At 52.2% G+C, this 21,966-nt stretch overlaps 3 protein-coding genes and 1 long non-coding RNA gene across 8 annotated transcripts; 3 read left to right on the top strand and 1 right to left on the bottom strand.

Moving 5' to 3' along the window:
- The first annotated feature begins 252 nt into the window (after nucleotides 1–252).
- ADO (2-aminoethanethiol dioxygenase) lies at nucleotides 253–3,475 on the top strand. Its single transcript, XM_038181632.2, has one exon. It carries the CDS (start codon nucleotides 357–359, stop codon nucleotides 1,110–1,112), a length of 756 nt encoding a protein of 251 aa, XP_038037560.1. The 5' UTR covers nucleotides 253–356; the 3' UTR covers nucleotides 1,113–3,475.
- Nucleotides 3,476–4,731: 1,256 nt separating this feature from the next.
- On the bottom strand, nucleotides 4,732–7,171 carry EGR2 (early growth response 2). The gene is made up of 2 exons (XM_027463799.3): nucleotides 6,984–7,171; nucleotides 4,732–6,672 (listed from the first exon to the last, which is right to left on the bottom strand). Exons 1-2 carry the CDS (start codon nucleotides 7,159–7,161, stop codon nucleotides 5,414–5,416), a joined length of 1,437 nt encoding a protein of 478 aa, XP_027319600.1. The 5' UTR covers nucleotides 7,162–7,171; the 3' UTR covers nucleotides 4,732–5,413.
- Nucleotides 5,593–16,810, top strand: LOC101802472 (uncharacterized). Of its 5 annotated transcripts, none has more exons than XR_002400244.4 (4): nucleotides 5,593–5,732; nucleotides 8,400–10,844; nucleotides 11,667–15,934; nucleotides 16,050–16,810. It is a non-coding gene; the product is annotated as an uncharacterized lncRNA (long non-coding RNA). The 5 variants fall into 5 exon arrangements; XR_011810335.1 differs by having other exon boundaries at nucleotides 8,400–13,206; nucleotides 15,787–15,934; XR_011810336.1 differs by having other exon boundaries at nucleotides 8,400–13,206; nucleotides 14,947–15,934.
- On the top strand, nucleotides 7,166–8,381 carry LOC140002809 (uncharacterized; the record flags this gene model as incomplete). The annotated part of the gene is made up of 1 exon (XM_072040203.1): nucleotides 7,166–8,381. A coding segment is annotated over one exon (1,026 nt), but the record flags the coding sequence as incomplete, so codon positions are not given.
- Nucleotides 16,811–21,966: the final 5,156 nt, after the last annotated feature.

The following is a 21,966-nucleotide window of genomic DNA, read 5'->3' as shown; positions in this document are numbered from 1 at the left end:
GGCCGCTCACCTCGGCCGGGGGCCGCCGGGGGCCGCCGGGAGCCGTAGTCCCGCTCCCCGCGCCGCCGCCCGCCGGGCCCGGCCCCGCGCCGCCGCCCGCCCCGCAGCCGGCCCCGGGCGGGTCCCCGCGGCTCGCTGAGGCGCGGCGGGGGCGCTGAGGCGCGGCGGGGCGGCGCGGGGCTGCGCGGGGGCAGCGGGGCGGCGCGGGCGGGACTACCAGCCCCGTGGTGCACGGCGCCGGGGGCGGGGGCGCGCCTGCGCGGCGGGGCGGCCGCGGGAGGAAGCGGCGGGGCCCGCCTGCCGCGGCCGGGAGCGGCGGGGCCGGGCAGGGAAGGGGAGCGGGGCCGCGCGGCGCCATGCCCCGGGACAACATGGCCTCGCTGATCCAGCGGGTGGCGCGGCAGGCGCGCATCACGTTCCGCAGCCCGGCGGCGGCGGGGCCGGCCTTCGGGGAGAACCTGCACCGGCTGCAGCAGCTGCTGGACGAGGTGCGCGCCGAGGACTTGCACTTGGCCCCGCGGGGGCCGGCGCCGGTGTCGGGCGCGGGGTGCCCGCGGGGCGGCGCGGTGCCGCCCGTCAGCTACATGCACATCTGCGAGACGGAGAGCTTCAGCATGGGCGTGTTCCTGCTGCGCAGCGGCGCCTGCATCCCGCTGCACGACCACCCGGGGATGAACGGCATGCTCAAGGTGCTGTACGGCACGCTGCGCATCGCCTGCATGGACGCCGTGCCCCCCCCCGCCGCTCCCAACGCCGCCGCCGCCGCCCCCTCGCCGCCGCCCGCCGCCGCCGCCGGCAGCCCGGGGCCGTGCCTGCGGGCCCTGCTGCGCTCCCGCCAGCACTACACGCCCGCCTCGCCGCCCTGCCTGCTGTCGCCGCACAGCGACAACCTGCACCAGATCGACGCGGTGGAGGGGCCCGCCGCCTTCCTCGACATCCTGGCGCCGCCCTACGACCCCGAGCACGGCCGGGACTGCCACTACTACCGCCTGCTGGAGGGGCCGCCGCCCGGCTGCGAGCTGCCGCGGGAGGTCTGGCTGCTCGAGACCCCGCCGGCCGCCGACTTCTGGTGCGGGGGCGAGCCCTACCCCGGGCCCCGCGTCTGCCCCTGAGGCGGCCGCGCCGGCCCTCGGGGCCCCCGTGGCCGCTGGGACGGTTGGGACCGTTAGGACCGTTAGGACCGTTAGGAGCGTTGGGACCGGTGGCGCCCCCCCGGCGCGGCGCGGGCCGGACCCTGAGGGGACCCCGCGGCCGCCCCCCCCTGCGGCCGGCCCGAGGGCGCCGAGCCCCCCGCGGGGCAGGAGGGCGGCGCGGCCCCGCTGGTTGCCCCGCGGGAGCTGTGAAGTGATGGAAGCGGCGCGCGGTCACCTCCCTGCTCGGCTGAGTGCCCGGGGAGCAGTAACGTGGCGCCCCGGCCCAGCCCGGCCCGACCCGTCCCGCGCAAACAGCGGAGGCCACGCGCCTGTGAAGGGGGCACCGGACTGCGGCGGGGAGTGGATGCAATAAGAGCCCTGCTCGGAGCGTCCCCGCTGCCCACAGGCACTGGGGCTGCGCGCTGCTGGGCTGCTGGGGACTCCAGAATGAGTTTCAGTACGAGCTGGACTGAACTAGCAAAAAAAAGCAAAACAAAACAATACACAAACCAGAACAATTCTTGAGGCAGGAAATGCTCCCTAAACACCAATGGTTCCTGGGGTTGTGGTTAAGTGAACTCCCCCTCCGAAGGGACAACGTCAGGTTCAGAATTACTTTTTAGCAGTTCGTTGAAGTGCTGTGTGTAAGATCCATCTGTCACAACTGAAATTACAGAGCGTTTCTATGCATATTTCCTTCAGCCAGGAGGAGACTAGTCAGCTGCTAATTAACCTTGCTTGGAAGTTCTCATATGGCAGTGGCCGAGGGTAGCGGAAAACATGGGCATCCTTAGAAAAAAACAGACTATCCACTGTTGCCTCATGGAACACGTGCTTCGTGGAACACTAGAGACATTACTTTTTTGCAGATAACCTACATATCCAGCAGTATGCGTACCCTAGGTTGAGATAAGATTTGACCTGATACCTTCTCTCTAAAACGTGGTCTGTGTTTTTATATGGACAAGTGAACACTTTGGGCTTTGGAAGCCTTGCGGTTTCCGTCTTTATACTATTTATAAAGATTACTTTTTCATAAGGCTTTTAAATAAACATAGCGTAGAAGACACACAGCGAATTTTGCCTTGCTATGGTGTAAGCAGCCTTGAGATCCAGTTCGTCCTCGACAGGGGATGCGCTCTTTCTAACGGGAGAAACTTTTTCTATAGGTGGCATACTCCGTTTATACTGCAGGGATTGGTCTTGTGCCTGTTTATCCCTAAAGCACGCTTCGTACCACAAACCCCAGCCAGGGCAGCCTTCACCCTCGCGGTCACAATGTGGGAATTTGAATAAAAAACCACGACTTAACCAACTTCCTAAGTGATGTACCAACCTGCTCCAGAAACTGTTCCACAACTGGCTTTCATTTTTCTTTGTGTATTTATAAAAGCAGACTTGTTTTTCCTGTGCAGTTGCTTGTATGTGTGAATTTTTAAGTGATTTAAGTGATGGCATTGTGGTTTTTTTAACTTTTTTTGGGGGGGAAGGGGAGAGGGACTGATGAAGAATGAACACAAAATACAGTCAGCATTATGCATGCACGTATTCATTCTTTTGCAAGGAGAAATTGGTGGAAATTATTTCAGGCAATTTCCATTTACTCTTACAGCACTTTAAAGTGTCTGATATTTCTGCAGCTGGCTTACCTGTTTTTCCTGGAATTCCCCTGCAGCGTAGCATTAGTTAATGTGCAACAATTCTCTATCGAACGTCGTCATTAACTATAATGCAGTGCCTCGCTAGGGCACAGCCTGTGTTTCTCACTTGCTCCAATGCTACTGAAGAGCATCATCCCTTTTCAGAAGCCCACAAAGAAGACAGTGTGCTGCATGCAATCAGCTGTACTGGAAAAACAAACTGTGACAGAGTATTTTGATTTTGGATGTTGTCTGCTCTATCCTCCCCCTTAGGTCTCTCTTTTTTTTATTTTTGTTTCTAAGTCTTTTTCCATGTGTAAAATCTAGCCGAGATGTTTAATGGGATAGGACTTTAATGCATCTTTCCATAGAGGACAGCACGGTCCCTTACATTGCAGAGTGCTGTTAACAGTCGTGGCAAAATTTTATTTTATTTTTTTAATAAAGGTGTTAGCATCAAAGTATTAAAGTCATAGTGCCAGGGAAAATAGCAAAGAAAACCTGAGATGCATTAAAGAAAAGCCTCTATGTAACTTCTTGCTTACTCAGTGATTGAAATTTACTTCATATGTTCTCGATATCTGTAAGCAGAAGGTTTGAGTCTGTAACGCTGTTCCTTCTCTCTGCAATCTGATTATTGTGTTTTCACAACAGCAAAATCACTGTTATTGCTGAATTACAGAATAAATACAGGATATCTCACCACTGACCACTCATTACTTTCCTTCACAAGTATGACAGTCTTGAACCAAATGTGGTAAAGAGCGCAACTTTCTTCTGCAGAACAGCCCAGGCCACGCGTTTGGCCTTTCTTCGGAAGGCAACGCCTAAATCTGAGTGCTCGGCCCTGATCTCCCCGCGTTGCCCCGCAGACAAATCCAGGCACATGCGGTGTTGCGAAGCTCCTTGTTCTGGAGAGCAAAGGCACGGGGTCGGGGACGCCGGTGCCATCCCACGACGCACGGTTCGCTTGCTATAGCCGGTTGCTGGCGGATTCCTTTCTCATCTCGTGTCCGAGCTGGGTGTTTCGCTGCCGGCCGGGGCTTAGCCTCGCAGCACGGCTGCCGTCGGTCGGTCGGAGCCTCGCACGGTGCGCGGGGCAGCCGGGAGCCCGGCGTTGCTCCGGCCGCGGCCCGGCATCCCCTGCCGACCCCCGCTACCACGGCCCGCCGGAGCCGGTGCCCACCGAGGAGGCCGCGTCTCCCGCAGGGCCCTGGCCCCGCTCCTTGGCTCCTCCGGGCCGCGCCGTGCCCGGCCCCCTTCGCTTCGGCCTTTGCCACGCTCCAGGAGCCAGCGCCGGCTCCGGGGACTTCGGGCAGAGCAGGAGGGCGCCGCCGGGACGGAGCTGAGGGCGACCGGGACGTCGGTGCCGAGCCCCGGGCGGGCCCGCACCTTCAACGAGAACTTACAGAAAGGTTAACGAGCAAACAGGGAAAAAAAAGGCAAGCCGAAAACGCGCACGAAACGCGGCCGGGCCGCTGCCCGAGGAAAAGCCCGGCCCCGCGGGGGCGAGCGCCGCCGCCCCCGGCCCCGCCGCGCAGCCCCGCGCCGCCGGGAGCCGCCGCTCCCTCGGGGAGCCCGCCCCGGGCTGGTGGCAGCCGCGGAACAAAACAGAGTGAGTCAAAAAAACCCACCCCGCTCCCCGGTTAATATTAGCCCGACTCGCGTCTCGCAGGGAAATCCCCGCGGCCGGCAGCGCTTGTTTGCGCGCCGGGGCCGGAGCCTCCGCTTTTCCGAGAGGAGGCGGAGCGCACGGCGGCGCCCCGACGGCCCCGCAGCCCCACAGCATCGCGGCCCCGCAGCATCGCGGCCCCACGGCTCCGCAAACCCCCAGCATCGCAGCCCCCCAGCATCGCGGCCCCACGGCTCCGCAGCCCCGCAGCCAGCCCCGCAGCCCCGGGTCGCAGGGGTCCGGCGAGCCCCGGGCACCGGGGAGCTACGGAAAGAAAGGTGTCAAGTTAGCATAATTAAGAGATTTATTTGTCTTCTCTTAGAAACGTTGTAAGCACCGACCCTCCTGTCGAAAAGTTTATTTACAGAGCGGCCGGGGAGAGCCCCCCTCTCCCGCGAGCTCCCGTTAGTGGTTGTGCATCACTCGTGTTAGCTGCCGCGCTCCGCAGCCCGGACGCCGGGCGGCGGCTCCAGCGCGAGTATTTACATCCCGTGCGGAGTCCTACTACAAACGGAACACTTTTAAGTCACCGAGAAGAAAACAAAAACAAAAACAAACCAGTGCGTACAAAAATATAGTCTCTAAAAAAAAAAATCCCAATATTAATAGGCAGAAATGTACAGCCATACTAAAACCAGGGAGGGAAAACTTTCCGGTCTCGGCGTCGCCGCTGTCGTCGGAGCGGCTCGGTAAGGCACCCCGCCGCATGCAGCCGGGGGACCGGGCTCTACACCACACAAGGCACCAAGGACACCTCACCACGACGGCACTGCATGCATCCATCCTCCCGCCGCAGCCCCTATGTACACCCCCCGGCCCGGCCCGGCCCGACGCGGCCCGGCTCGGCTCGGCTCGGCTCGGCCCGGCCCGGGGAGCCCCCCGCGGCGCCGCCGGGTGCTCGCCGCGCCCCGCGCCCCGCCGCGCTGGGCGGCGGCGGCTCCGCGCTGGCTCCTGCGCGCCCCGCGCCCTCAGGGCGTCCGCGTCCGAGCCGCGCAGGGGGCCAGGGCGGCCCCGCTCCCGCCGCCGGGCTGCGGGCACCCGGCCCCGGTCCCGGCCCCGGCGGCGGAGGCTCCCGCTCCCTTGCGCTCCTTCTGGCGCAGGTGGATCTTGGTGTGCCGCTTCCTCTCGTCGGAGCGGGCGAACTTCCTGCCGCAGAAGTCGCAGGCGAAGGGCTTCTCGCCGGTGTGCGTGCGGATGTGGGTGGTGAGGTGGTCGCTGCGGCTGAAGTTGCGCATGCAGATGCGGCACTGGAAGGGCTTGTGGCCCGTGTGGATGCGGATGTGGCGGGTGAGCTCGTCGGAGCGGGAGAAGCGGCGGTCGCAGCCCTCGGCGGGGCAGGGGTAGGGCCGCTCGTGCACCGGCGTCTTGCTGGGCCGGTTGGGGTACTTGCGGGGCCGCAGGATGGGCCGCAGCGGCAGGTGGTGCGGGCTGTAGGCGCCGCCGGGCAGCCGGGCGCCCTCCGCTCCCCCGCCGGGGCCGGGGCCGCCGCCGCCGGGGCCGGGGGCGCCGCCGGGGGCGCTGCCGGGGGCGGCGCCCGCCGGGGGCGCCCCCATGGTGAAGTTGCGGATGGTGGAGAGCGGCGTGAGGGGCGGCGGGACGCGGAGCGAGTCGAGCGGGCAGGGGAAGGGCTTGCGGTCGGGGCCGGCGTGCAGCTCCCGCTGGCACTGGGGCGGCGGGAAGAAGCCGCCGTACTCGGGGATCATGGTGAAGAGCCCGCCGTCGGCCGCCGCCGCCTTCGGGGAGGGGTAGGAGGGCGGCGGGGGGAACGGCAGCGCCCCGCCGCCGGCGGCGGGCAGGAAAGCCGAGGAGGGGTCCTGCGGGTACAGGTCGCCGCAGCCCGAGTAGGGCGGCGGCGGCGGCGAGTAGAGGTGCTCCAGGTCGGCCGGCTGGCCCTGCGCCATGGTGCAGCCCAGGGCCCCGGCCAGCGGGTTGGGGGAGGCGGAGGCGGCGGAGGCGGCGGTGGCCGAGGAGGAGGCGGAGGAGGCGGCGGAGGAGGCGGAGGAGGCGGCGGAGGAGGGCGCGCTGACCCCCTGCAGGATGCCCGCGCTCACGATGTTGATGATGCCCTCGGGGTAGCAGCCGGCGCCGGGGTACTGCGGGTCGATGGAGAATTTGCCCATGTAGGTGAAGGTCTGGTTGCGGGAGGCCGGGGCGCCGGGCGCGAAGCCGCCGCCGTAGGGCAGGTCCAGGGCCCTCTTGTCGCCCATGTCCACGTTGATCATGCCGTCTGGGGGGGCAAGGCGACGATCAGCCCCGCGCCCCGCCGCCCGCCCCGGCCGCCGGCCGGCCGGGCTAAGGGCTGCGGGGCCGCGGTGCGCACATGTCGCGCTCCGGCTGCGAGGGCTGCGCCCCGCCGGCCCCCGCTTCGCCCCCGAGCCGGGCGCGGAGGCGGCGCGGCCGCGAGGGGCGCCGGGCGAGCCCCCCAGGGGGCCGCGGCCGCCGGCCCGGCCCGACTCCCGCCTGCCGCCTCCCCGGGCTCCCGCTGCCCCGCCGCCCCCCTCGGGCGGCCCGGCCCGCACCTGCGCAGGCCCCGCTTACCTGCAGCCACCCCGCTCATCTGGTCGAACGGCCCCGCCAGGTCGGCATTGGGGAAGATCGCGACCGAAGTTGGCAGCGCGGCGGAGATGTCATCCGCGGGGTAAATGCCCTCGGGGAGCTGGTGCACGAACCCGCCGAGGGTCACCGGGATCTTGTCCGCCGCCTTGGCGGTCATCATGGGGGCGGCGGGCGGCGCGGGGAGCGACGCTCCCGGCCGGCGGCGGGCGCTCGGGGCGGGGACGGGGGGCGCCGGGGGGCCGGGGCTCTCCCCTGCCTCCCGCTACCGGCGCGGGGGAACGGCGCGGAGCCGGCGCGGAGCGGGCATGTGCGGGCGGGCGGGCGGCCGCCCCGTCGCGGCGCGGCGGTGCCCCGGGAGAGCCGCGCTCCCGCCGCCGCTCGCGCTGGAGGACAAGTCTGGCGGTAACTATTTATGGGGGCCCCCTCAATGCCCGGGACGTCACTGCCCATATAAGGACTGGGGAACGGGGCCCGGCGGTCACGTGGGCGCCCGCGTGCGGCCCCGCCACCCCGCGCCCACCCCGCGCCCGCCCCGGCCCCGCCGCGCCCCGCGCGCGCCCCGCGGGGGCGGCCCCGGCCCCGGCCCCGCTCGGCCCCCCGGGGGCCGCCGCCAGCGCCCCGCCGCCCGCCGCCGCCCAGGGGGGGGATTCCGGTGGCGGGGCCCTTGGCCTAAAAAGGCGAGGATCCGGCCCCGCCCCGCCTGCCCTAAAAAGGCCTCGTTCCGGTGCGCCCGGGGCTCGGAAAGCCGCGGAGGGAGGGCCCGGGGCCGCCCCGCCGGACCCCGCTCACTTTCTCGGCAGCCCGCGACCGCGGCGCGCTCGTGGCAGAGACAGGCACACGCCGAGACCGAGGGGCGGCTGCCTCGGCACGGCTGGAAGTGCCTGCGCTATAAATACCGCCGCGACAACGGAGCCGAGACGGGGGAGCTCTGCCGGCTGCCACCGGGCGCTCGGCAGCCCGGGGCCGGGGCGGGCCGGGGGCGGCGGGGGGCACGGCGGGGGGCCCGTGTCTCCCCCGGCCCCGGGCTGCCGAGCGCGGCCTCCGCTGCCCCATCCCGCCGCCTTCACAGCCCCGTTTTGCTTTTCTTCACATGCCACCTCTTCCCCCCCCCCCCCCCGCTGATCTCTCCCAGAATAAGGGGATCGAAGCGAAGAGTGCTTAAATTCGAGCTTTTTTTTTCCAAGCGCTAAAAATAACCTCCCCTGTGCCTCCCTTCCCAGGAGAAGCCAATCTTCCCTGCACTGTTCCCGAGCTTGGAGCTTGCAGCCCCTACATCTTCCTGCTGATGGGGGTGTCACATGTAATTATGGTTGAAAGCTGGAGCCCATGTTATGTTTGTGTCACTCATCTCATTACTTTGGAATATTTCATCTCATGACTGTTTATTCCTGCTTTTAGGAAAGCAACTCTCACACGATCTGTAGCGTGCAAGGCCCCTACTCAGTGGCATACAGGTGGCATACAGGGGGGAAAAAAAAATCGACAACCCAAGCAGCAGCAAGACACAGCAACACCTGAGAGATGCTACAACAGCACACTCCTGCTCCAAAGCAACAAACCAGCATATACAGGAAGGCTACAACATCCTCATCTTTCAGTTTTAACTCTAGATACCAACATTCACAGGTTTTAGGACATCAAGGCACGTGCCACGTGGACTTACCTCTGTGTTGGGTCCCAAATGCTGTTAGGTTGCGTCTCGCAGGCTCCTCTCCACCCGTGCAATACCTTACACCCGCTGAGAAAGGCTCTCTCACTTGCTCAGTTTTTGTTTCGCTGCTCCTCCAGTCAGTGCAGAACCCAGGCTAGACAGGAGCATACCTAAAAAAGTAAAATTGTCAGGGGCATTTGTCATGCTTTCTAAGGAACGGCAGGCACAAATCTAGATATTTTCCCTTATGGGTGATCTGGGAAGTGCACGCAGTAATTAGGAAATATATGCACTTACTGTTTTTTAACATATAGTAAGATTTTATTTTTATTTTTATTTTTTTTTACCATTTCTTTCTAGCACTTAATGTACAGCCAATACAGTTTGGCATGTGAGACTTAGTTGAAAGAAAGCTCGTGTTCAATTTCAGTAGGATCCTAGATATTTTGGTTTAAAAAAAAAATAATCTCAATTTAAAAGTTAAATTGTGACAGAGAGACAGAAAGAGAGAGACAGGTTCTGGGAAATTTGACTGAGAAGTAGGAGCAATTGTATTGTACCTTCCCATTACAGCGGAGCTATAATTGGTCTCATCACTACTATGAAAGAACAAAATATTGGAATCTGTTGTGCAGTGGGGCAAGTTACTTTACATGAATTTGAGAAACGGGTAACTCTAAGTAGAGTATCCTCCTTCCTAAAAAACGTTGTGCATGTGTCAGATACGGGTTTAAGTGATATTCGACAGTATCTTCCTATATTATTTTGAAATACCATGCACCCACTGATGACACTAAATCATAAAGCACATGAAAGAGAGAAGAAGCAGAGTTTCACATCCCCATATCTCAATTCCACCTTTGAACCAGCAACTTTAACATTCTTCTGCTGTGACAGAGGATTCTGTGAAAGACTGACACGAATACACTTTAACAGACCTCCTGGCTAACTTCTCATAAGGAATACTGCTGTTATTTGACTTTGTTGGTTAATTTTAAAAGCTTTCAACTTTGTTGGTTAATTTTAAAAGCTTTCTTAAGGATGAGGTAAATTGTGCCTGATTTCCAGCCTCTACGTAGACAATCAAGTCACACTCAATGGGAGCTTTGTCTGAAGGGCGTCAGGATCTGGTGCAGGGCAAGATGGAAACATAGTTAATGCTTGGTCTTCAGGAAGACGTTGACAGATTAAACTTGAATGGTTCTGGTCCCTTTTCAGATATTCGTGCTGTAGAGCTCTGCATGTGTTTTGTGCCTTTGATCCTCATTTGGCTGATTAAACTAGCATCCAGGGTTAGACCGTCCAACTCGTACTGACGTCAATGAGCCTTACACGCAAAAAATCCTACTGATTCCTGTGGTTCCTATAAACCACGTGGTCTCATATGACGGACAGATTGTTGGTGTAAATTGCCAAAGCCCCACTCACACCACGAGAGGAGCTGTGCTTCAGTGGCCCCGTATGCGTGCAAGTATCTGGCTTCTCCCTGGACTCTGCAGCTTCCAAAGGCAAAACTACCCAATTTGCAACCCACCCTGAACCCATTCAGGGTATTTTCACTGATTGATTTCAGATGATTCAGAAGTGAATCGGAAATGAACACAGAAACGCATGCTAGCTTTGTACTGGGTACCTTGCACGTTGGGATTCTCCCAAGGACAGAAGATTTACTCTTACACGGAGTGGTCCTGCCTTCTCCCCTTACCGGTGTGACATGTCTGACCAGCTATGGCGCTGCCTGAGTGCAGAGTTCAGAGCTGAAGGGCTGAACTTCTCTTTCACTCCCAGTTTCTTTGCCCTTGGATTTATTTTACTTGCTCTTTTAACAAGGTGCTAGCTGGTGCTGCACTGGGTATTTTCCTGCAGTCATTCTCTACTGTGAGCACCTGAGATAGGAGCTGCAGAAGTAACGTTGCACCTGAATTTAAGAGGGCTGAGGAAGAAAAGGCAACTCATCATCTGCAGGAGCTGGCAGCACCATTTAACCAGCTTAACATCACACTTCTGAGTTGCTCCAGGGGGGTTACTATGTTTTCATAGCAAAACTCGACCGACCTCATGTGCTAACAGCAGTGATACCAGTAGGTCTGCTTGGGAAACACACCCTCACGCTTCCACTATGCACCTCGCTGCTTTTGGGGACAGTGTTACCCCAGCTCAGCCGGGAGCTGGGCCTTGCTCCTGGATCAGAGGTAAGTGACCCTGTCTTCTGATGACAGCAAGGAAAGTTGGTCCTAAGCCTGTGCTAGATTCAGGGTGTGGTTTGTGGGTGCTTTTTGTTGCGGGGGATTGGGGTTGGTTTGTTTACACATTTCACATAAAAGAGAAGTTCTCATCTCCGAAGCTGCATTTCAGAGTTCCATAAATTTGCCCTTTTTCATTGAAAGTAGAGAGACCTGGCATGTCCTCACAGGAAGAAATACTTGTTTACTAATGCCTTGTGTTTTGCCAGGGGTGTCTGCTGGATTCCCAGTCTGCAGTCAAAAGCCACTTCCCTTAAATCTAACCTGCCATTCCCTCACAGACCTGCTGCAGGCTCTCAGCCTTTACTGGCTGGTCACTGAAAGCCAGTACCCAGCCAGGGAAACCTGGTGTAAACACAAACCTACAGGAAACAGCTGCCTGACTGCTCGCATGCTAAGGGAAGGGGGGTGGTTAGAGAGTAGAGGAGAAGGCATCCCAGTCTGCCCTTAATTATGGTACCTTAAAACCACACTCTGCGGTTTTCAACCAAGGCTTCTTGTTGTCTTAGCGTGAATGCCTGTAAATTTGAAATAAGTAAACGACTGTATTGTGAGGAGTTGGCTCGGGAGAGCTGTAGCAGCATCCTGAGGGGTTCTTTAAATGTCAATAACATTTTCTAATTCAGGCTACAGAAGTTAAGCTTGAGCGGAATCAGCAAGTTACTGGTATAAATGTGTGTGGCCGTAAACAAATACATATAACAGAGAAAACTTCCAGTCAAATAAAAGCAACAACAAACTCGGTCACCCCAAATCTATTTTTGTTTACAGACAACTCATTCTCGTTATTAAATGCGTGGAACACTTCCTGAATATTCCTGTACAAGCTTCCTAGCATACGTATTAAATCTGTACTCCTACCTCTGCTGCCCCGTTCCTCTCCTCGCCCAGCACCCGAGGGAGCCGGCCCTGCCGCCGGCCGCAGCACGGGAGCGTGTGCGGCTCCACTGCCCTCTCCTGGGAGCAGGCGCTCGGGAGCCGGAGAGGACTCGGCCCGCAGAGCAGAAAGCTGCGCGCTGGGCTGGGTGCTCCTGGTGTTTCAGCGCCCGGGATCTCTCTGAAGCTTTGCACCGTGGATGTGCCACCTGTAGAGACACAAATGCAGAGCCTTGGTGGGTCCCAGATCCCAGGCCAGGGCAGCAAGGTTGCCTGATGGCTGCAATCCCACAGGCTGTGATGACGCCCATCTCCGCGGAGCATTAAGGTTAGACACCACGTAACGCAGAGAGGCACTGGGAGTGAGCCATGAAGGAGGCATCCCAGCCAAAAAGCCCTCCAACACCCTCTCGTGTGGGGCTGGGAGGCTTGGGCAGCCCAGCCAGGCGCTCCCGCTCACTGCCGCCCACAGGGTCTCTTGCTGCCCAGGAGCCCAGCACCAACCTGGACCTGTGGCCAGTCACACCACCCGATCTGGCCCAGAAGCATCCCAGGTGGCCTGCAAGCTGCACACAGCTCCGTGACCGAAGTCAGCAGCTCCTCCACATGTGTATAAGCTGACTGGGTAAAATAACAGCTCTGCGTGATGCTTGCTGGAAAAGAAAAAAAAAAAGTTATATTTCACAACAGGGAGAGTAACTCAGATATAACTCATACATACACCACCCATGTGACAAGACTCTCAAAATAATGACTTTGTTTCTGAATAGTGATAGTCTGACTGCTCAGCTTTACTTTGCAGCCCTTTCTTCCAAAAGCAGCTTCGCTTAACCTTATATTTCCTGCTCTAATGCATCTCCCGCACTTTGTGTGAATAACTTTTGTCCAAAAGCTGCACCTGTCCTCTAGCCCAGAGTGAGACAGATTGAGCACATCCTTTAACAATGCAAATGGCCTTCTTTGAAGGACTGAAATATAAGCATAGCAGTGTCACACTTTCAGTAATGTTGGTTCCATTACCTAGTGCCTGAGTACTTAAAAAGCTTGTCCAGAAGGCTTTCCAGATGTGCTCAGTTCAGAGGAAACACCACCTTCAGGACTGAGTAAGGCTTTTTACCCTCAGCTAGAAAGTAAGGTTACATATCGCATCTCTGCGGCAGACCAGGAGACAAAGCAGAACCCCAGCACCATTTTCCATCCAGTCTTCTGAGACGAGAAGCAGAAGAGCTCCGGGGGGTATTTCTCAGAAGCTTCCCACCCCTGCAGGGAAGTTGGAGCCACTCGTGGGATTTCTGGATTGCCAAGGACTCGTCTGTGTTTGCCCTGTCTGTGTGCTGTTTTTCACAACCTGTTCCCATTTACGTCTCATTTCTCCATGCCTCGGTCTTAAACCAGTCTACCCTGAGCCTGGAAACCCCTCAGCTCTTTGCTCTAGGTAAGCCAGTCTGAGGGTGGTTTTGACTTTTCCTTATTTCTTATCATCATTTGTTTTCTGCTCCCAAGGGCATGGCTAGATGCTCGAGTCTCACCAGAAGACTGCGAACTCCTGAGAAGGATGCTGAGGTTCAGTGCCAGCAATTGTACCCACTGGATGGTTTTCTGTCTGAAACTGCCAACAAAGTTTATTGGAGCAGACAATTTTAAAAAAATCCCACGAGAGATTAAAATAAGCAACATGTTTTGCTTTAAAATTTCTAGGACCAGATCTTCAAGCAGTGTAAATTAGCATAAGTTTTCTGATGCTCTAACCCTTACAATCTGAGTGCAAGTCAAAATTGGGCATGTTTTTATTTAAGGTTTGGTTACTTTTCAAGGCTAAAACTCAAACTGCTCCTGAGGGTGGGCATGGTGCTTTTTCATTCTGTATTTGGGCTGCTTCCACCTCTTTTGCAGGAGTTTATTTCTATCTTTGATTTATTTTCTCTGCTGAGATGTATTTTCCTTATTCTTTCACCTCCCCTCTCATTCATCTGTCTCTCTTTACTCTTTATTGTCCAACCTTTTCAGCTCTTTTCTCTCTTCCCCCTCCTGTCTTTCCTCTTCCTTGGTAGTTCCTTTTCCTTCCCCCTTATCTCAGCAATTGCTGCCAACAGCTATATTTGGAATAGAGTGGGAACAAGCTATTCTTGTGACTTTACTTTGAAATAACTGAGAGGAGCAGATGATTTGCTTTGAACAAATAGAGGATACATCGAGGAGAAGGCAGGCTAGTAATGTCAAAATGACATTGTTAGGGAATACCTGCCCGGCAGGTTTGTCTTTCCTTACTCTCAGGATAACTTAACTAGTTATGAGTTTCTGTTTGCTCTGTTTTAGCTTTAAATCCTCTTTCCAGGTTAGCAGCACGAGGTCCTAACAAGCTCATCTTCACAGTGTCTGGGCACTCGTACATCAAGGGGAATGACTGCCACCTAAAATCTCAGATGCTGGAATTAGCTGAAACAGGATATATACTTGTTTAGCACTTGAACTCAGTGCAGTTGTATCTTCTGGTGTAGTCACAGGATACTGTTATAGAGTCCCACTTGAATGGGCTAGGACAGAAATATGCTGGGAGGAACAACTTCCTATCAAGCAACATGATTTCTCCATGTCCTCTCGCATTAACTCCTCATCACCACCTGTTCCTCATCACCACAGCCATTTGAACTGCTGCAAGCAATGCATTAGCATAGCCAGTGAGAACCAGAGCTACATGAACGGGACAAAACAGAACGTATTTCCCCCTGTCCTCTGTATTTCTGTGTTTATACGATTAACTCCCACATTGGCAAACCAAACAAGAATTGAGGCCAAATGAGAAATTCAGCATTAGAGCTTTGCATTTTGTGCCTGTGCCAAAAGACGACCCAAGTCTATTTGTCTGCTCTCAAATGAAGCAGGTTCTATTAAAACCATACTGCTGTACACGTGGTTGTGTGTGAAACTGTTTCATACAAAGAAAGATGCGTGAAATTATATGCAGAAAGATGTAGGGAAAAAGATCCTTAGTTGCAAGTTAAAAAAAAATCAAAGGCAGGAAGGCTGCTAAAGCTAAAAGGAAATGATCCTTCCATCCATTAAGGACTTCCTGGGACTTTATAAAACCAGTTAACACAAAACATAATGCGGGGCTAATGTGGGGCTTTCACAGTTGTCTCTGCAATAATTGTTAATACATTCATTTTGCCAACAGAATATGCATCAATACCAATGCCTTAGGAGGGCAGGCTTGGCTGAGTTATAATGTTTTTCTACCAGATCATCTAATATAAAAGCATCTCCGTCTTTGAGCAAACAGGCCTTTTGCCAGCTCCACACATACTACTACCACCACACTACAAATCTTGTATGTGCCATACCAAGTGGAGGCAAAGCAAGGAGAAGAAGGAAGATAAGGATAAGAAGTGACATTTACTTTCAGCACTACTCTAATTCCCAGAGACTGCCAAGTGTCTCTTTGGGCTTCACTCCCTTAAAACTGAGCACAGAAAAATTTGGTGTATGCTGCAGACATAGGAATATAGCAATATCTCATACTCCATTAAATGAAAGTGCAATGGCTAAGTGTTATTTCATCAGTATCGGATGAGTTTTTGCAATTTTGTGCTGCCATGGAAAGCAGATATATTTTCTCTATGTTCCTAACCCCAGCTTTACAGACACAAGTGAACTTTCAGGTATTTAGAGAACACTGCTAAGTCCACGGTGAACTCAGGTGATTTAGCCTTCTCCTGTTACCTTCTCATGGGCTGTCTCATCCTCACCATACTGAAAGCCTGCAGCTTTCCTCTCTGCCTCCTCAACTCCACATGCTCAGCACAGCTGAGTAAGACAACTTGAAAGAGCCTCTGGAAAATAATACTGACTTTTAGGGCTCCCAGAGCACTATATGGGCTGCAGACCTGGCCAGCCTACTGAAGAAGGAGCTAGCCCACAGCTACACAGACCTCACTGGACCAGGCACCAGAAACTTTTTCCAGTGCTCTCATCAGTGTCAAAATACCTTTTTTTTTTTTTTTTTATTACTGAGCAGATGCAGATGGGACTAAGGATTGTCAGCACCTAAGCCACGACTGAACCCCACTGAGATTTGCAACATAGGCTTTCTCCAACATCCTTGATCTGGACCAGCTGAGAAGATAAACATTTTCTGAACCTTTCTACCACCACTCAGAACAGAGGTTAGTTTTTTTTTTCTACCTGTAGTTAGCTACCCTTGCCCACAGAGTGTGACATTGTGGATTCAGCCCCCTTTTCTGCCTGAATGCATCTGAGCCCATTTCTTCCATCTCACAGGATGGCACTGGCAAACTTATGGGAGCAGGACTGGCTCCACAAGGAAGATCAGGGCACCTACCTGAAGAAGAGCCAAGGTCCAGTAGGAATATGCAGCTGGTGTCCTGATTTCCACACTCTAGCTCCGAGCAGGTCATGGGAAGCTGACAGGCTGTGCGTTTGGACAGAACGATTACAACCACCACCAGCAAATACTTTACAGGCATCCTGGAAGGGACAATCACTGTTGACTTAACCCTTGAAGAACCTGGGAAGAAAAGGTGTGAAGAAAGAGCAGCAATGAACAGGCGTTGATTTTTACTTCTATCTATAAGAAATATCAAAGAACAGGAAGTATTCCCCCTGTCATGTACAACGGACCTTCCTTACAGCTAAGCTGAATAATCATCATATTAAGAAACCCATCCCACAACTCAGGACAGTGCTTGTGTTAGTGCACCACTAAAACCACCACGACTGCAGCCCTGGAGGAGCTGACCAGGGCTGCTCTGGACTTTGCAGGCTTTCTGGAAAGCACACCTATTGTAACACAACTTAAAGTTGAGAACATGTCTAAAAAACACACACAATGTCAGAGAAGGAATGAAATGGTGCTTCTCTCCCCCCCACCTCTCCAACCTCATTACAGGCTAAGGAAAAATAATGTATGGAGAATAATACTTCACCATCTAAAGAGTTTTTCTGGTTTCTAAATCTAGTGAAGAGTCATTGTATATTTTGGCAGAAAAATGAATCAAAATAATAAAGTGAATACAAAATTATATTGCTGTCAATAATTTAATTTACACAAAATAGCACTGTGACATGGTAATTGTTATATATGATGCAGCATTCAGTATAATATTTGGAGAATGCATTATAGAAAGTCAACATTTAACTACTAAAATCAACTTACATAATCAAAGCTGTCAGGGAATCTTTACAGTTTTATATTAATTTGAATGTAATTTACTATAGAGGTGTCATTCTTAGAGGTGCTTACAATAGTTAATGATCTCTGCTTTTCCATTATAAAATCCTATTTTCAAAGGCTTATAACTTGGTCTTAAGAACTCTCAGCCCTCCGGCACATTTTCCTCTTCCTCACAAAACTATGTTAGACATTTTAAACTTCTCTCTCAGAGCAGAAAGTGTGGTTACTTTCAAAATTCGTTTTGAGGATTTGCTAATTTGCTGCTTGCTACCCAAGGATATCAGAAAAAGAAAGGTTCTTCATAGTACCAGAAGACAATGATATAGTTATGTTCTTTTCTTCCACTTTCCTGAATATTTAGCCTCTCAGACCATTTTTCTTGATGAAGAATCTAAGCATCTTCCAGTATTGCATCCTTCCTTCTCTCCCCACCACGTGAACAACGAAGGTGAACCAGAAAGTGCCAAGGAACCTTATGTTTCAGCTCACATCTCTTAAAGGCTAACCCTTCACACAGAACAACAGTAAAACTAGTATCACCTCCCACCTCATCAGCCTTCTTACTTCTTCTTCTTCCTGATCAGCATTTATCCTCCATGTTGAGAACATTTCTAAACATTTCTGATGCGAATCCCTCTAAGCCCTTCCATTCAATCCCATGCTGTTAAAGGCCTGCTGATCTTTGGTGCCTTCTCACAGATAATCTTTTGTCTATGTTCCCATCACCTGTTTCAGTTACTACAGCATGCGCTTCCCTAGCCTGGAGAATTAAGCCTTGCCTGCAACTGATTTGCCTGCATCTCCTTCCTGTTGCCACCCTCCTTTAGCCTCCCTCTGTAACGCGTGCCACTTTCAGATGCAAGGTGTGCACAGTCTCCATCCTCTCTCATCGCTTCCTGTGACAGAATAACCCGCTGCCTCTGCCTGGCCACTAATGCCAACTTTCCTCTTGTTCCTATGCAGCATCAAGCCACTGTTTCATGCTGCCTCCCACAGTGGTAGCAGTCCCCTGAAAGGATATGTAAGACAAGTTTATTGCCTTCTGGAAACTCCTTGCTGGAAAGTCTACATAAAGAAACGTGCCACCTATGGCAACAGCGTGAGTGAAGGCCACTGCCCTTCACCCTGATAAACACCGCCTCACTGTGCCCTTGCCCTTCACTGCCAGCCTACCTTTGTTACCCCCACAGTTCCGTGGATGGATCCCTCTCAAGTAGCAGCCACGTACGCGCTGTGCTTACACAGCCTCTGGCACTGGTGCGTCCTGGGACTATGACTGTTTCTGACTCCTGGCCACCAGTGCATTACCACAGCTCTCTGAGGCTCTGGATTTCAAGTCTGAGCATGGGAGGGAAAGGAAAGGCAAGGGGTTGGCAGCATTTAGTTGCTTCAATGTTTTTTGCCCCAGAGACAGGACACTGAAGACCAATTGTCCACAAACACTTTTTAACACTGAGGCCACACTGTTACAGGTCATATCCAAGCCCAGAATCTGAGAGGCAAATTGTCAGCACAAAGATATTATCTGTAATAAAAGCAAAGCCAATTATTAGCTTGTTTGCTTTGATAGACATGCTCCACTTTAGGGGTTTAGTTTTCCCAAATCCTGCTCAGATTCACTTTTTGCATCCATGCTTGTTAGCTCTTTGCATCTCTTACCCTCTAGCTTTCTCTAACCTCAGTGTTATATGACCAAACATGCTTGAGCAAAACTACATCCAAAAACGAAACCATTGTTACCATGTACCCCTCTAGTCTTATATGGAAGCAACTGTCACTTGTGCAGCAACCCTCTGTTTCCCATGCAAGAAGAGCTTTTTAAAGTATTTGTGATACTCTACTCTCCCCAGTCCATCTTTTTACGGCCACTTCCTTCATTCAGTCCTAACACTCAGGCAAAACACTTCCTTTTTTTGTATCATTGTCCATTCCCCTTGTTCGACAAAATGAATGTATCACTTTCTAATAATACAACACAAAAAATGGGAATCCTTCCCTTATGTACACGAAGAACAGCATGGTTCTGGAGTTTCAGACAAAAAATCTGCTGCTTATGTTTCATATATTCAAACTGAAAAGAAAAACTCTTTCACAGGCATGATGCTCCGATGACGGACTTCATTCAAGAAAAATGTGATCATATTTAGACTGGATAGAGCTGGTAACTGACTCAGTAGTACCAAGGTTGCGAGATGGCGTAACTCTCATCTGAGGCTGATTACAAGAAGAAAGATAACATTGAAGAAAAATTGTTTCATCCTCCAGATTCATAATTCAGTGGTAAGAAGAAACTCTAGAGATGACTTTTTTCCCCAGTGGACATTCAACTGGACATAAGCAGGATGAGTGTCTGGATAAACTATATTCTATTAAAAAAAAAAAAAATCATTTGATATCCTTCAGATCTTTATTCTGTTTTTGGGGGAAGAAAACAAAAAAAAAAAAAAGCACTAAAAGCCTGACTGTAAAGAGGACTACAGGGTGAAAGTTTCTGGATGTTATTTCCTCATCCTGTGTGTTGAGAAGCCAGAACTAAAAGATGAAACTTACAAGTCAGGGTAGTCAAGGACTGCACGTATCTCATTTTCTGGGGAATGAATGGGACACAACAGGCACAGAACCTTAGGGGATGTTCTTCCAGACTGGATCATGATTCTTGCATTTTTACTGTTCCTCATACAAAAAAAAAAAAAAAAAAAAATCCAACAGACCGGTTTATCTCCATTCAATATTTTTACTCCTTGAATCTCAATGAAGAGGTTTTTCTCTGATGTAGGTAGCGCTGCCCGCTCTCCCGAGGTTGACGCCCACTTCATTCAAGTATTCCTAGTGCAGCAGGGATGTTAGTGGCTACTGGCTCACAGCCAACATCCCACACATTTCCTCCGCAGCAAAAATGCCTTAATTCTGACCCACTGTCTTTCAAGTAGATAGTGAAAAAATCAGTCACAGAGCTATGCTTTTATCTGTATTTCTCCTTCAGAGAGATTTGAAAAAAATGAAGAAATCAGACATTGTCCTTTTTCTAGGTCTGTGGTCAGCAAGGGTGAGGTTTGGTGCTGCTGTTAGTGCTAGAGCCCACAGAGAAGCTGAAGGCATTCAGACAGTGGTGCTTACAAATTTGAGCAAAAGGAGTTTGCAAGCAGGGGGGGGGACAGATGGACTGACCACATTGTTTGTCACCACACCAGCAGCAGCACCTGGCACCTTCCCTACTCAGCAACTCTTCCGCACACTGCTCCTTCTGAATCAGGTCAATCATCATCTATTGTAAGAGCTTGTGTTTTTCAGGCAGGACACTCAAAAAGATCAGAAGGGACAGAAACTTCTGACTGCCAGCGGATGTTTTCCATCCTCAGCACAGAAGAACACTGCTGATGTTACCTGATAAGTGCAGGGCAGCATGTTCCAAGCCCAGCATCTGAATGGGCAAGAAGAGTGTGTACATGTTTATGAACTGGGCACATTACAGGCCTGGCTCTGCCACTGCTAATGGCCTCGAGCTGTGACAAATTATGAAACACATGCATTCTTATACCCACAAAAGCCAAACACATGCATGTTTTAAGACCATTGCATGGAAAAAAAAAAAGGCACCGTGGAACAAAGCTGTCCAATTCATAACTCCACTGCACAGAACCTTAAAAGAAAACAGCACAGGCAAACAGGTCTTGTATTTGTTAAACCAGCTAAGCAGAGGTGAGGAGAGATACAGGTATGTTTACAGGGGAACGTGGAGCCCAGTATTACAATCTGACATACAAGGAGGTCTATCTGGAGGGCCAAAATCAGAAGCCAATGGGAAGAAAATGGTTGGCAAACAATTTAGTTGATTTCCAGCAGTGTATGGTGCTGTCAGGATGAAAGAAAAATAAACTGCCCTCCGAGGTAACCAGTTATGTAGTCATAAATATTTGATAGAACAGGTTAATAGAGTAAATATAAATCAAAAAAGAAGTGTAGGGAAAGAAAACCCCAGAGAGAATGACAACCTTGGAAAAATCAGCAAGTGCAAGGAAGATGACCCAATCTTGTGATAAACACACAGAAAGATAACTACTTTATTCAACAGAATAAAAAAGAAACAGGGAAGATAACTAAAATGGAAAGAAAGGAATTAATTAAAAGAAGCCAACACACTGACCTTCCATAAATAAAGTTTCAAAGATTGCGCACATGCAAATCTGAGAAGCAGGTTGGCTAGAAGACTGGAGATAATTAAAAAAAATGCAGTTCTTGATATCAGAAAGAAACATTTAATTATAATAGTGATTATATGTACTTAGTAGTGGTAAGGATGATTATGATCTGAGAAAAACTACAGGGAAAGCAATGTTGCATGTAGTGAATTTAAGGAGAACTGCAAAACGTACAGCTAAACTCGAGGAATAAAACTAAAACAGTAAGAAGAACATAGGTTAAAATACAAGCTGCAGAAAAGTGACAGCAGGAATTATTTCAGAAAAAGAGTTTGGATAAATTGGATAAAACACAGGAAAAGGCTGATACCCATCACTGCTATGACACTTGCATTACATCTTACTTCCAAGTGCGGAGTCCAATTTGGAAGAAGGCAAGAAGCAGAATATTCTCTTTATGGTGAAAAAAGGCTTCTTTCTTTTGCAAGTTCCTGTGTCAGTAGCCATTTTATGGGGCTGCCAATCATGGCAAATCAACTGAAAAGCCAGATCATTTTCTAAAGCATCTACCTTCCTAGAGAAAGATTTTAAAGTTGTCTGTGTACAATCCAGCTGCTGCTTTTAATCTTTCCCTGACAACAGTAGTTGTTTTATTACTTTGACAGTCATTTTTAGCCCATGAATAGTACCACAGTCCTTGTAAGATACGAAAATTCTTTTGATCTACAATTTCATAAGGTTTAGCAATGGACAAAGGATTTTTCCGGTACACTTGATCACACACTTGCTGAAGTTGAGGCTTAGAGCTAATAAAAAGGCACTGAGCTACCCATTTGGAGAAACACACACAAAAAAATCTTTTTGA

This window comes from Anas platyrhynchos, chromosome 6 (assembly GCF_047663525.1).
Source record: "Anas platyrhynchos isolate ZD024472 breed Pekin duck chromosome 6, IASCAAS_PekinDuck_T2T, whole genome shotgun sequence".
Classification (NCBI taxonomy): domain Eukaryota; kingdom Metazoa; phylum Chordata; class Aves; order Anseriformes; family Anatidae; genus Anas; species Anas platyrhynchos.
The sequence above is the reverse complement of the archived record's forward strand: the minus strand, read 5'-3'. Positions and strand labels throughout refer to the sequence as shown.

What these genes read in the sequence shown, in the direction of transcription:
- ADO (XM_038181632.2), top strand. Translation starts at nt 357, where the DNA reads ATGCCCCGGGACAACATGGCCTCGCTGATCCAGCGGGTGGCGCGGCAG.
- EGR2 (XM_027463799.3), bottom strand. Translation starts at nt 7,161, where the DNA reads ATGATGACCGCCAAGGCGGCGGACAAGATCCCGGTGACCCTCGGCGGG. An exon ending in GATGAGCGGGGTGGCTGCAG is followed by an intron (nt 6,673 to 6,983) that starts GTAAGCGGGGCC and finishes TTGCCCCCCCAG; the next exon opens with ACGGCATGATCAACGTGGAC.